The sequence below is a fragment of the Terrapene carolina genome, unplaced genomic scaffold (genome assembly GCF_002925995.2).
Source record: "Terrapene carolina triunguis isolate 2854851 unplaced genomic scaffold, T_m_triunguis-2.0 Scaffold102, whole genome shotgun sequence".
Taxonomy (NCBI): Eukaryota; Metazoa; Chordata; order Testudines; family Emydidae; genus Terrapene; species Terrapene triunguis.
In genome coordinates, this window is record NW_020664453.1 from 4,213,713 (window position 1) to 4,228,910 (window position 15,198).

The window sequence follows — 15,198 nt, forward strand, 5'->3', positions numbered from 1 at the left end:
TGCCAAGAAGGCTAACGGCATTTTGGGCTGTATAAGTAGGGGCATTGCCAGCAGATCGAGGGACGTGATCGTTCCCCTTTATTCGATATTGGTGAGGCCTCATCTGGATTACTGTGTCCAGTTTTGGGCCCCACACTACAAGAAGGATGTGGAAAAATTGGAAAGAGTCCAGCGGAGGGCAACAAAAATGATTAGGGGTCTGGAGCGCATGACTTATGAGGAGAGGCTGAGGGAACTGGGATTGTTTAGTCTCCAGAAGAGAAGAATGAAGGGGGATTTGATAGCAGCCTTCAACTACCTGAAGGGGGGTTCCAAAGAGGATGGAACTCGGCTGTTCTCAATGGTGGCAGATGACAGAACAAGGAGCAATGGTCTCAAGTTGCAGTGGGGGAGGTCTAGGTTGGATATTAGGAAACACTATTTCACTAGGAGGGTGGTGAAGCACTGGAATGCGTTACCTAGGGAGGTGGTGGAGTCTCCTTCCTTGGAGGTTTTTAAGGCCCGGCTTGACAAAGCCCTGGCTGGGATGATTTAGTTGGGAATTGGTCCTGCTTTGAGCAGGGGGTTGGACTAGATGACCTCCTGAGGTCCCTTCCAACCCTGATATTCTATGATTCTATGAAACAAACCCACTTTTTTCCAATCTTTCCTTGTAGATCATGTTTTCTAGACCTTTAATGATTTTGTTGCTCTTATCTGGACAAATTTGAGAAAGTCCAGAGCTTTCCTAAAGTGTGGTACCCAGAACTGGACAGAATATTCCAGAGGAGACCTTAGCAGTGCTGAGTACAGTGGAAGAATTCCTTTCATGTCTTGCTTACAACACTTCTAATATATCCCAGAATGATGTTAGCTTTTTTGGCAACAGTATTACATTGTTGACTTATATTTAGTTTGTGATCTTTTCTACAATACTCCATCCTACGCAGTCATTTATGCAATTGATTATTCCTTCCTAAGAGTAGTACTTTGGATTTGTCCTTATTGAATTTCATCCTATTTATTTCAGAGCATTTTTCCTGTTTGCCAAGATCATTTTGAATTCTAATCCTGTCCTCCAAAATGCTTGCAACCCCTCCCTGCTTGGTATTGTCCACAAACTTTGTAAGTGTATTTTCTATGCCATTATCCAAATCATTTTTTAAGATATTGAATAGTACCAGACTCAGGACAGATCCCTGTGGGACCCCACTCAATATACCCTTCCAGCTTGACTGTGGACCATTAATAACTACTCTCTGAGTTCAGTTTTCCAACCAGTTGTGCATCCATCTTACAGTAGATTCATCTAGGGTATATCTCCCTAGTTTGCTTATGAGACAGTATCAAAAAACCTTACTAAACTCGAGATTCACATCTACTGCTTTCCCCCCCCAACCACAAGGCTTGCTACCCTGTCAAAGTAGTATGTTAGGTTGGTTTGACATGATTTTTTTTTTTTTTTGACAAATCTATGTTGACTGTCACTTATCACGTTATCTTCTAGGTGCTTACAAGCTGATTGTTTGATTATTTGCTCTATTATCTTTCCTGGTACCGAGGATAAGATGACTGATCTATAATTCCATCGGTTGTCCTTATTCCCTTTTTTATAGATAGGTACTATATGTTCCCTTTTCCACTCCTCTGGGATCTTTCCATGAGCTCTCAAAATAATCACTAGGTGCTCAGAAACCTCTTCTGCCAGTTCCTTCAATATCCTGGATGTATTTCATCGGATCCTGCCAACCTGAAGACATCTAATTTGTCTACGTAACTCTTAACTTGTTCTTTCCCTATTTTAGCCTCAGATCCTACCCCATTTAAACTGATGTTCACTGTGTTAAACGTCCAATCACTGCTAACCTTTTTGGTGAAAAAAGAGGCAAAAAAATTGCTGCGTTTTCTGTTATTGCCTTTCCCTCCTTGTTGAGTAATGGGCCTACCTGTCCTTGGTCTCCCTTTTGCTTTTAATGTATTTGTAAAGGGTAACAAGAAAACATTTTTTGTCCCTAGCTAGTTTAATCCTGTTTTGTACCTTGGCCTTTTTAATTTTGTTCCTACATGTTTGTGGGTTGTTGTTTTTTTCCATCTCTCTACCTCTTAAACCTCTTGCAGGATTGTTATGGGCCAACTGTACAAGACCACCACCTCCATTTGATTGTTTCAAGCAGTGGCAATTTTTCCTAAATATTCTATTGCACATTTAAAAAAAAAAAAAGAAAAACATTAAACTAAGGTTGGTAGGGGAAAATATTAAATACTAATTTAAGCCTCTGTCTGGGTGTTTAATAACTAGTAGTCACTACTTTTAGTGACTTGCATCAAATAAACTGGATCAAGTGTCTGACTTTTTTGTTTCTGCAATGAATTCCACTAAGACACCTAATTTCTTCTGACGAGAATTAAGATTTATAACTGATCAATAGCTTCCTCTTGAACATCTATCCTGCACAGACATTAAGGAAATGTAGTTTAGTATACTGGTTGGCCATAAGTAAGGCGCCAGCAGAGATGTGTTTTGCATTATAGTTTCTCTCAAGAAATTGAGAGAGCCATTTCTGAAATGTGTATTTCCACTGCCCTGAAGTTGAAGCCATCAAACTGCTCCTGAAACCAGGTCCCATGAACAATGACTTCTGATAGTTTGTTCTGTGTCACAATTTTATTCCAAACTCCAGTAAAAACATGTTAAACTTTTTTAAAAGGTGTGAGATACTTAGTTTACCCTCTATGTATTGCTGCAGCCAGCTGACATCACGGTGGCCCTATGTACTGTACCTGCATGGCAAAGTAAACATGTCCACGGGAGCTTGTTTTCAAGGTAAAGTAAATTGCAAATAATAAAAAGTTTGAGTCAGAGTTGAATTTTCCATCCATACTGCAGTCATTTAAGTCCTGACGCAATCAAGTTATTTACTTTGGCTTCTATTTAGCTGGGCCTAAAGGCCACCCTCATTAACATGGTGACAGAGTCCTCTCCTGACAGTCTGGAATGCCAATCTTTTCCTGGTAGCAGTCCTAACAGAAGGTAAAATTTAACTACTTATTTTTAGTTTAATAGAATACATCTAACTGTAGCCAATTTCAAAATGATTTAAAATAGGAGATCCAGGGTAGCAATTTGTAAGACACAGCATTGGACTTACCCTAACAATGAAGAGCTCTGCACCAAGTTGAGCTGTTTGCTCAGTTGAAAGCTACAAACAAAAACATTAGGTGAATATCAGAAAATTCATCAGGACCTGGGAAATTATACTTCAGCACTTCTACATGTATAAGTCTTGTACCTTTGCAGCTAGAATGGAGATGATAGCCACTGCCATCCTCTGCATATTTTGATCTTCATGGTTACATAGCCACTGCATAACAAGCTTGGCTGCTTCAAATCTGAAAGTTAACAGTTTTTATTTTCAGAACAGAAGTTGCATAAGCCTTTGAAACAGAAAATACACACCGCACATCAGACCAGGATGCCCCCATGCAGTAGAAATCGGAAGCACTGTGCTTTGTCCCAAGCAGGTGGAAGTGAACATTGGAATTAAGAGCAGGCAAAGCTAGTGTCAGGCCCACGCAATGAGTGAAATTTACAGAGCAACACAAAGGCCTGGTCTACACTGGGGGGGATCGATCTAAGTTACGCAACTTCAGCTACATGAATAACATAGCTAAAGTTGATGTACTTAGACCTACTTCACTGCGGTGAGTCGACTGCTACCACTCCCCCGTCGACTCCGCCTCTCGTGGCAGTGGAGTACAGGAGTCGATGGGAGAGTGCTCGGGGTCCATTTATCACGTCTAGACTAGACATGATAAATCGACCCCCGCTGGATCGATCTCTGCCCGCCGATCCGGTGGGTAGTATAGACATACCCTCAGAAAAGTTTCAACATCAGCTTTTACAACAGCTTTTAGGTAAACCAAGGAACACCACCAACAGAAATCTCTACTGAAAACGTGAAGAGCTTACAGTCTGCCAGCCTGCTACAGAAAATATAAAATCTTCAGTTAGGCCAAGATCACAGGGATTACTCAGATTTCAGGATCTGCTCCCCCACTGTCTCTTTTACTAGACGTTTAATATAAAAGCACAAGGTTCTCTTTTGTAAAGAGCTGAAGGAGAATTGGCTCAAGACCAGAGATAACCCCTCACTTTCTTTATCCTTCATCATCTGACCTAGGCATGTTGGATGCAAACCTTCCAAAGCCTTCCAACAACGTTTCTAAATAAAGGGACCACTTAAAAATGACAAAACTCACTTCCACAATTCCAGAGAGAGTCAGCAAACTGGGGATTAAATTCTGACCTCTGTTACACCAGTGTAAAGCTGGAGTAAATTAACTGAAGTCAATTCCCTTGTCTAGACAAGGATTTTTTCAGACCTATAATCCATATAATTGTGAATTATGGGCCCCAAAAATTTCTCGTGTATACACAAGTGAGTTACTATGGGATCTGAGATCAGAATCTAACCCTATGAATCAATATCTGGTCTCCAAAATGGCAGAGTTCTATTTTTCCTGAGACTAGGCCAACAATTAGCATATTTCAAAAATAAATGCTACAATCCAGGAGATTAAAAAACAACAACCAAAACCCATTGATATGTTACTCTACATCCCATTTTAATTAATAGGATTAAATTTACCTGTTAAATGGAACATCCTGAAGGATCCTGTCACTGCATAGTGAAAGAAGGCAGTTCTTCTGCAGCTGTATGAGATCAAAAAAGTGTTCAGCAGAAAAATACAAAAATTGCAAAGTGCTTCCTTGTTAGATAAGAATCGTGGAGTTTGATGGATCATGTACTGTACTGTAAATGGTTATACTTCTAAACAAGAGAAGTGTCAAATCAAAAACACCCACATTTTTCTAGAACAAAGCAAAGTCCTTTACATAACAATAACACCCTCTTCACTAGAGAATGTGCCATACAATACTAGGGAGTCAAGTTTCGCATGGTCTCTTTACCCAATACAAAGTATAAAGGCTTTTTGGGGGTGAAACTGGTGTCAAGTTGTACAATGCCAATTTCTTATTGTTAATTAAGGTTTCTAGAATGACTATTAATAATTGACCTCCAAATGGGTAGGGTCAACAACTTAATAAGAGCCAGGTAGACATGGCTACAGAGATATAATTGGCTGTACTATAGTCTTGCACCTAGAACATTTCTTCCTCTTACAATTAAACTCAATGGTCCAATAAGGTGGGAGAAACAGTTTTAAAAAAATCCATAACTTTCTTCAAAGCTATATCCCAAAACACAGAGCACTCTAAGCCAGTTATCCTATCACAATTAATGAGATCTGCAAATCATTCATGATCTCTAAAATCCATACTATAAAAATGGTTAATTTGTTGCCCACAGAGGAAAATACTAGAAAACCTTTGGAAGTGGACTTGGGTAAAGAAATACCCCCAAAATATTTGGAAAAAGAGGTCTGTATCAAAACTGTCTAGACCGGGGTCTCAAACACACGGCCCATGGAGTTATTTCCTGCGGCCTCCCCCATAGGCGGCGACTCCACTGGCAGCCAAGCTCCCCTCCCCCTCGGGTACCCCCACCCCCCCCCGCCCCAAGCACGCCGCATCTCTGCTCCTCCATCTACCTCCCAGCGCTTCCAGGCAGTCCTTAGGACTTTTCGGGGGGGGGAAGAAGGGGCGGAGTGGGGACGTGGCTCGGGGGAGGAGGCGGAGAAACGGCGGGGCCGGAACGTGGATTTGGGGAAGGGGTTGGAATAGGGCAGGGGTGGGCAAACTATGGCCCGCGGGCCAGATCCGGCCCCTCAGGACTTTGGATCCGGCCTGCGGGACTGCCTCCCGTGGCGCCATTGGCCCCGCGCCCTCTCCAGAAGTAGCCGGCACCACAGCCCTGGGCAGGGTGGCAGAGGGCTCCGTGCATTGCTCTTGCCTCCAGGCACAGCCCCCCCGCAGCTCCTATTGGCCAGGAACAGGGAACCGTGGCCAATGGGAGCTTCGCGGGAGGTACCTAGAGGCGCAACAAAGGCAGCACACATGGAGCCCTCTGCCCCCGCATCCTCCAGGGGCGGCTTCCTGGAGCGGCGCGGGGCTGGGGACAGGGCAAGCAGGCAGGGACCCTGCCCTGGCCCCGGTGCATGCCGCTGCCAGCCCAGAGCCTGAAGTCCTCCTGCACCCCTGCCCCCCAGCTCCCTGCCCTAAGCCCCCTGCCTGCACCTTGCATCCCTCCTGCACCCCAACTCCCTGCCCTGAACCCCCTGCTGTCCCCTGCACCCCTGTGCACCCCAATCCCCTTCCCTGAGCCCCCTCATACACTCCACACCCCACCTCTGCCCCAATCCCTTGCCCTGAGCCCCTTCCTGCACACCACACCCCCTCCCACACCCGGCACTCCCTCCCGCACCCCAACCCTGCATACAATTTCCCCACCCAGATGTGGCCCTCAGCCTAAAAAGTTTGCCCACCTCTGGAACAGGGGCAGGGAGAGGGTGGAGTTGGGGCGGGGACTTTGGGGAAGGGGGTGGGAAAAGGTGGGGCAGGGGCGGGGCCTCATGGACTAGATGAGCAGTCTGGAGGTATGAAGTTCAACACATATGCTTCTTTACTGTGAGTAGTTGGGAAGATTGTTTGTTAAAAGTGGCAATGTACTTTGTATGAATAGTTACTTTAAAAAGTTCCTGCCATTACAGCTGTGTTGATAGACTGTTAGTGTAGATCATCAGTGTTACTGACCACATACGGAATAGTTACAGGTGTTTATATTTTATTAAAAACCCTCTTCACATTACAGTTTTAAAAAAAGTTAATACATTGACTTTTAATAGCATAGTGTATTACTCTTTTTTTTTTTTTCCTTCTTCATTTTTGACAATACTTTTGTATCGTTGTATGAAAAGATTTCAGTGATGCGGCCCTCAGGCCAATGTACTAGTCCTCATGTGGCCCTCGTGGTGATTTGAGTTTGAGATCCCTGGTCTAGACTAGTAAGACTCAGACCTCAGTGGTTCAGGAGCCAAATTAGTGATCAACATTACCCAAAAGAGCCACAGTAGTGTGAATGACAGGAGAAATATATATATCAACTAAATATTATTCTCACAGCAAATAAGTTAATAACTTAGTGCAAGATGATATTTTAATTAGTTAACAACATAGTAAAAGCATCCTCATTGATTTAATTATTAACTAGAGAGTGTTTTAATATCATGTGCTGCAAAGAGCCGTAGGACTCACATCAAAGAGCCAGTTGCACCAGTCTGATTATCACTGCTCTAGACCCATGGTGGAAGGGAAACACTGTACCAGATATTAAAAACAGGGCTTATTTGCCCCCAGTACACAGTCTTTAAAGTTGACATTTTAGACTGAGAATTGCCCAAAACATACTGCTGAGAATGGCAGCCTCTTTCATTATATCAGGCATTTGCTAACTTTTGGAAAAAGGTAGGCATTCATTCCTCACAGCCTGTGGAATGTGATATATCTCCCACACTTTTCAACGAGCTTGACCTCTTTGAAACACCTCACAAGCAAATCCTGCCAGGCCTAATGCTACTTTGCGGCTCATCATCCAAAATGAGTTTTGTAATTAGGGACTACACAAGAAGTTTCCACCTTCCTCGTTGGAGGGAAGCTTTCCTCCAATACATTCAATTAATCATGCTTTACTGAGCAAAAACCCACAGGCACCATGTAGAGAGAAGTGGTACCCATATATCCAAAATTCTCTACCAGAAACTTTAGGGCTGTTTTTGTAAAAGACAACACAATCAGTTCTGGACTTTTACTTAACTCAATCCTGCCTGGATAATGATAATATCATGGCGATAACCATTGGGACATAGCTGTCAGATATCTAATGGTGGTATCTCTCCTGTTTGTCTCTCTCCTTTCTGTTCTGGTTCTTTGTTTTTTGCTGTGTGAGGAAACGTTTAGCACAGTTACTGAGTTTTGTGCATACAATGGTTGATAAAGATGACAATAGGCATTATTCTTTTATTTGCCTCTTATTGTCCTTGTTGATTAGTTTGATTTCAGTAAAATAAAGTCTTTAAAAAGGCCATGCTAGAGGAACATTGCTTCTACAAACTGCACTCCTATGAGGCAGAAAGTTCAACAGGGAAGTGACTCCAGGGAATGCAAAAATCAAGGACAGAAAGGCACCAGACATTCCTTGCCCATGTGTTTGTCAGTGGGAAAATGCAGCTACTATTAGTGCCTGTTAGGTGGAATCTCATTGTACAGTGACGCAGTTCATAGCAATAGTACAACCACAGATTCCTTAATTCTAATAAGTTAACTATCCAACTGCACTTCTACAAGTTCTGTCATGCATCGTGATTATATTAATGTACTGCAGTCTAAGAGTAAAACTGTCACAAAGAGCAGCCTTTCAAGTTACAATATATCACGTGTGCATACTGTACACAAACATATTTGGGTATATCTGTTCAAGGCCATCGTTGAGGTAGAGTCAGACCTTGCCTCTTCTCTGTTAAGTTCATACTGTTTTGCAACATCTACAGGGATGGTTAGATCTCCATCAAGTTTACAAGACAGCTGAGGCTCTATTTAGCTTACAGTCAATACTTCATAGCATTAAAATAGTCTCAAAAGTAGAAACACATCACAGCACCTGGGCTGTATTTCTATTATTAGGCCTCCTGTTAAGATGAGAAATCCACAGAAAAAAGAAACCTAATATTTTTACCTGTTGATGGTTGGGAAAATGTTCCATGGCCTTAAGGAGTAAGTGAGTGACATCAGCCAGTAGTCGAACAGGCATGCCTGCTGCTAAATCTTGCTTGGTTAAGTTAAACACACATGCACTTGCTGCTAACTGCACAGGCAAGTTCAGAGGGTGATTTCGCATTCCAATAACCACGAGCTGAAAGACAAACAAAATCATATTCACATTATATATAAATCCACATACTGAAGAGCAACCCTGGATCCATTGGTGATTTGGTGCCCCACAGTTCCTCCCTACCTCTCACTCAATTCAACAACCCATTCAACAACAAATGAGTGACATTTCAGTATCCCGAAAGAGCCTCTCTGCTTTTGCTCAGTTATTTCAAGCAAATAATCTTAATGCTACTACAGCAACAAGACTGCTAATTTACCATAGGCCTATAGCCATCCCTTCTCAGGTTATGTTTTTGGCTTTGTAAACTTGTCACAAATACCTTATACACAGGGAAATGGAAGAGTAATCTTTGCTGATGATTGAATATCCAAACGCTCTTTGCAATTGACACTAACATGATCAAGCAGCAATATCTCCTGCTAACACAGTAGGGCTGGAAGAATCATGAAATTTTCTTAAAGTCACTTGTTTAATTTGAAAGATGCTGATCAATAATCTTTTTTGTTAGAAAACTGAACCTCTCTGATCTCTCCTTCCATTGGAATGATAAAGATTGAACTACCTCTGGGGCTCCAATGATACAAAGCTAGTGGCCTAGGGACAGGCTTTTAGTCTAATAACTCCTACAGGTAACTCAATAGTCTGTCTATCTTTAAGCAATACTTGTTCAATAGTTAGCATGTCATAATGCAATATTAGGAGACTATTCTAAGCCATATTCAGAAGTATTTATTTGTAAAATGAATTCATACTGCTGCTGAATTAGCCTGGTGCCTCTTTTCAGAGGAAAATCAACTCTTTTGCACCATCCACACCACTACCACATAAATCACTTTCACATGAACATTAACAGAAGCTTAATGATTTCTATTAAACCTCTTAAGCAATATCAAGTAACTAAACAGGCAGAAGAAAACTACATAACATACACTAAGTTTTCAGTATATTATAAGCTTTCCAGATGCTCATCTGAAGTTAAACTTACAGAACAGGGCAAGATTTTCTCATCTGAAGTGTACTGTTTTACCTTTAAAATTTCAGGCTTTGTTTTTTCCATAATGTGTGTAAGGCTGAATAGATGAAAGAGTGCTTCCCTCACAAAGAATGCCCGCTCACTGTACCGTTTCAGTGCTTCAGAAATCTGAGTTTCATTTGCTTCTCCAGACACCTATGAACAGACAAAGAAGTTTATATTTCCATTTCTTAAAAGTTGTCATTACTGTATTTCAGAATTTGAAATTTCTTAATTGTGCAAAACTATTGTTCCAAATCTGGTGGCATTTTATCCAAATCCCTGTGTTTTTAACATTTCATCTACCTAGTACATGATCTGCCTGCAGTAACTCAGGACTAGACACACTTTAGCATTCCCCATCGAAATAAGGTAACATTGTACAGTATAAATAGGGCCCTACCAAATTCACGGTCCATTTTGGTCAATTTCACGGTCATAGGATTTAAAAAATCATAAGTTTCATGATTTCAGATATTTAAATCTGAAATTTCATGATGTTGTAACTGTAGGGGTCCTGACCCAACTCTGAAGGCAGCAGCGTGAAAGTAAGGGTGGCATTGTATGGTATTGCCACCCTTACTTCTGCACTGCTGCTGGCGGCGTGCTGCCTTCAGATCTGGGCACCTGGCCAGCAGTCACCACTCTCCGGCCACCCAGCTCTGAAGGCGGCACAGAAGTAAGGGTGGCAATACTGCAACCACCTTACAATAACCTTGTGACCCCCCTCCACAGCCCTCTTTTGAGTCGGGACCCCAGTTTGAGAAATGCTGGTCTCCCCCGTGAAATCTGTATAGTATAGGGTAAAAGTACACAAAAGACCAGATTTCACAGGGGAGACCAGATTTCACAGTCTGTGATGCATTTTTCATGGCCGTGAATTTGGTAGGGCCCTAAGTATAAACCAAAACTCAGCTTCAATCCAATCTTTGACCAGAACTCCCTGTAACCAATCAGGCAGGAGTGTCGTCACTCCATAACCAATTAATGTTGCTGGTGTCAATTTTTGCCTTATAAGCAAGATTCACAGCTGCATGATCCGTCACACACAAATGGGCACACGCTGCTGCTGAAACAATATAGTTGATGCCATTGTCTCAACTGGAGGTGGTGCTTTGTTTTAGCCACACCAATGAGAGAAAGCTTCCGTTTTTGCAGGTTACTAATTAGTTCAATCAGTAGCTATAGCTTCCCAGAATTCTATTAATGAGAAGTATCATAGGTCCTATATTCTCTTTTTTAAAAAAAGAAAAAGATGTATTCTTAAAGCCTAGACTTTAACTCAACTTGCTAACTCATGTGAAAAACAACAATTGCCTTCACTAGAATTTACCTTGAGTTAATTAACAAGCACTGGAACAAATTGCCTAGGAAGGTTGTGGAATCTCTGTCATTGGAGGTTTTTAAGAGCAGATTAGACAAACATCTGTCAGGAATGGTTTAGTTCAGTGTTTCTCAAACTGTGGGTTGGGACCCCAAAGTGGGCTGCAACCCCATTTAACGGGATCACCAGTGCTGGCGTGAGACTGGCTGGGGACCAGGGATGAAGCTCGAGCCCCACCACCCAGGGCAGAAGCCAAAGCCTTAGCCTCACCACCCAGGGCTGAAGCCTGAGACCCAGCGCGCAGGGCCAAAACTAAAGCTCAAGGGCTTCAGCCCTGGATGATGGGAATCAGGCTTTTGGCTTTGGCCCCCGTGCCAGGGGCAGTGGAGCTCAGGCAGGCTCAGGCTTCAGTCCCCCCTCCTGGGTCGTGTAGTAATTTTTGTTGTCAGAAGGGAGTTGCAGTGCAATGAAGTTTGAGAACCCCTGGTCTAGTTATTACTTAGTCCTACCTTGAGGGAAGGGGACTGGACTAGATGACCTATTGAGATCCCTTCCAGTCCTACACTTCTATGAGTCCCCATAAAACTCACTTTTCTTTTCTTTTTTGGCAGTCAAGACAAAAGAACTTAGGCTTTGGAGAGTACCTTTAAAAAATTTCCCTTGCTCACCTGGTATCTTTTTCACCCCCGTTACAGCAAGCACTCCCATTATCTAATGCCATTGCTTTTTAAATCTCTTTATAGGTAAGCAATATGCTTTGGTACTTCATGTGTTTCCTAGGGGCAAGTAAATGTTCACTGACTGCAGTTGGTGAATTGTTATTTGCAAGGGGGGAGGGGATGGCTCAGTCATACACATAAAAAAGTTACGTTAATTCACCTCAGGATATCTGAAGGGATAGATGTTTGGCTCCTTTACAAGTTGCCAAGAGACTTTGCATTTGATGTGTTTATATAAGTCCACAATCAATGTTCTGCATCCCATATTGCTTGAGCCAAACAAATCTCTCAGATCTTGCTGCCAGACCAGGAAATAATCTTTCATACTACAGTGTTCTGAGAGATGCTGTTGTCATGTTTTTACTTGCTCTACTGATAAAATACAGTGTTCATTATCACTAAACTACGATGCATTTTGCAAGTAAAAAAACCCACACCATTTGGAACTCTTATGTCTGTCTCACATACTATATTACCTAGGGTTATCAGTTTATCTTCACAAGATATTTCATAGAGAAGTTTTGCTGGACTGTTATACAACTGTTCTGATCTCACTGGAAATTAATGCCTACTGTTTATTTTTAAGTGGTAACAGTACAAAAATCAGCTGCTCACACATTAGCAGACATTTCAATATAACTGAATTTGTATCTAAATTCATGGCAGAGCTAAAACCATTATGGAGCTGGTACAGCATAATCTTGAAGAAAGCCAAACTATACAAAAAGCATGGTATGACAAGAAGACAAGTGAAAGAGCCTTTAATATAGATGTTTTGGTATTAGCCCCTACAAAAAGCATAAAATACTCTCATGGGAGGGTCCCTCTGAGGTGATAGAGAAACTAAATGAAGTCACTTATCAGGTACAAAAACCCTATAGTCGGGGTTTACCCCAAACTGTACATATTAGCAGAGTAAAAGCTTACCATAACGGAGAGGCTCTAGTAAACAGGATATGCTATGCAGATGCCTCTCAATGTCTGAGAGTAATGGGGAGAACTCTTTAGAGAGCATTAATTTAAGTGAAGGGCTAACCCCCATAAAAAAAAAAAAAAAAAAAAAAAAGTAGTGGCTGTGTTACAAAGTCAAAAAATGGTATTCTCTAACAAACCTGGTTTCACTTACCAGAGAGACCACCACATTAACACCAGTGATGCACACCTAGTAAATAGAAGGGCTTACAGAACTATAGGGACAATGAGGGAACAGATCAAGGGAGAGATGCACACCCATTTTGGCCAGTCCAGATTTTAAGAAAGTATTTGAATTGAATTGATGCATCCAACACAGGCCTAGGAGATGTACTGATGCAGACCAGGAAGAAACCCCCATTGCATTCTGAGCAAAAAATCTGTCTCTCACTGAACAGAATTACCCTGTAATAGAAAAGGAATGTTACGCTATTGTGTGGGGTGTAAAACAGCTCAGATAATTCCAACAGGTGGTTCAGGGTGTTAACAGATCACTCACCATTAATATGGTTCGAGAGAACAAAAGGAACCAACTCCAGATTGATACACTGGAGTATAGCTTTGCAGGAGTATTAAACATATTGAGGGGTTTGAGAACAAGGTAGCCAATGCCCTATCCAGAAAAGAGGGGGCAGAGGTGAGGCTCACATCATGGTGTGTCACTGATGTAATAAAAGGGCTGGGTGACAGGCAGAAACATTGATCTGAAAAACAGATGTTGAGCTGGAGTACAAAAGTAGTTCCTGAATATAAAGTTTTATTGCATCTAGTGTGTTAAGTAGAACTGCTCAAAGCTGCAGTCAAATGCCAATGCATCAATATGAATGAGGCTTTGAAATATTGATGCTTTATGCTAGAGGTCATGCCAAGGAACCAGAGTTTATTATGCCAATAAATAGTTTCAGACTATCCAGTGCTATCGTCCTGTTCCCATAGGTTTGATATCTCAAAGCAGTACTTCAAGACTCATTGACTGGTATAGAAAAATAGACAATATGACCCAAATTTTGGCACAGGAACAGTTACATGAAGGCCTGACCCACAGTTATTAGCAATTGCCATTAACAGATAAAAATACTATGATGGGAGGTGAACCTATAATTTCATTCTGGGAGAACCACATGTTTGTTGTAACCACCTTAAATAGACAAATTTAAAAAGTCAAACCTTTAAGTTTCCTTCTCCTGTAAGGAATTCTGAGTAGCCAGCATCAGTAGCTAACAGTCCCACAAACTGCATTGTTGGTCTTTGTTGAATAAATGCTTCTACAGCTTCATCTGTAACATGCTTTCTTCCGGAAATGTCCAAAGACACAAGGTTAGGTAGGATATCTTTCTGTTCTAGTAAACGAAGTGCTATATCTGATGTGAATTGTTTATCATCTGAAATATCAAGATGATTCAGATATTTTAGTTCTCTTAGAACATCCAAAATCTGCGTGGTCGTCATTTTCAAGCATTTCAGGTGGTGCATGGTCAGAGACTTAAGTTGATCCTTGCAGGTGAGGAGTGCAGTTATGTCAGTGACAGAGGTATTGGATATATCTAGACTTTCTAACCTTGGAAGTGATGCAACATCTGCTAAGTCTTCATTGTAGAACAGCACATTGGTAATGCTTAAAGCACGAAGACCAGACAACTGACTGAAGCATCTTTCATATGGGTCTTCCAAGGAGAGAGTTAATGAGTTCAGCACAAGGCACTGAAGGTTTTGTTGGATCCATTTATTGCTACCAAGTCCACTTATGATGTCTGTGATTGTAATATCTGCATTCACCCCCGTAGCATCAAGTTCTACCAGCTTGTGATGGCAAAATGCTTTCCGGAAAGCCACTGCAGAGATTTTTGCTTTGCGGATACAAGCTCGTTTCAAACGCATCTGGTTGCCTCGAAAGATGCCCACAGTTCCATCGTTTAGCAGCCCTGTTGGAAAACAGCAATAAGTTTATGTTATAGTACAGATTTTTTTTTTAAATCTATGGGGGGGGGGAAATGACAAGGGTTAACAAGAATAACTGGTTCATAATACACGGTTTGCAGTCAATGTTGTTATAATTAGGGGTCTACCAAATTCACAGTCGTGAAAATTGCATCACGGACCATGAAATCTGGTCTCTGGCTGCCCAGCTCTTAAGGCAGGGCTGCCACAGCACAGAAGTAAGGGTGGAAATATCATGCCACCCTTAATTGTCCACTGCTGCTGGCAGGCAGCATTGCCTTCTGAACTGGGCACCCGGCCAGCAGCCACCACTCTCCACTCTGCCTTCAGAGCTGGGTGGCGGGAGAGTGGCAGCTGCTGGCCAGGTGGCCAGCTCTGAAGGCAATACTGCCTGCCAGCAGC

At 42.0% G+C, this 15,198-nt stretch overlaps 1 protein-coding gene across 1 annotated transcript in view; it reads right to left on the reverse strand.

Moving 5' to 3' along the window:
- Positions 1 to 14,775, reverse strand: part of LOC113406517 (protein zyg-11 homolog B) — a 29,019-nt gene extending 14,244 nt beyond the window's left edge. The window contains exons 1-6 of the mRNA XM_026651774.1: positions 14,026 to 14,775; positions 9,859 to 9,999; positions 8,673 to 8,849; positions 4,629 to 4,693; positions 3,270 to 3,369; positions 3,129 to 3,179 (exon numbers count right to left, since the gene is read on the reverse strand). Of these exons, the coding sequence (XP_026507559.1) occupies positions 3,129 to 3,179; positions 3,270 to 3,369; positions 4,629 to 4,693; positions 8,673 to 8,849; positions 9,859 to 9,999; positions 14,026 to 14,736 (1,245 nt within the window). The 5' untranslated portion in view covers positions 14,737 to 14,775. The remainder of the gene's footprint in view (positions 1 to 3,128; positions 3,180 to 3,269; positions 3,370 to 4,628; positions 4,694 to 8,672; positions 8,850 to 9,858; positions 10,000 to 14,025) is intronic.
- Between the last annotated feature and the right edge of the window lie 423 nt (positions 14,776 to 15,198).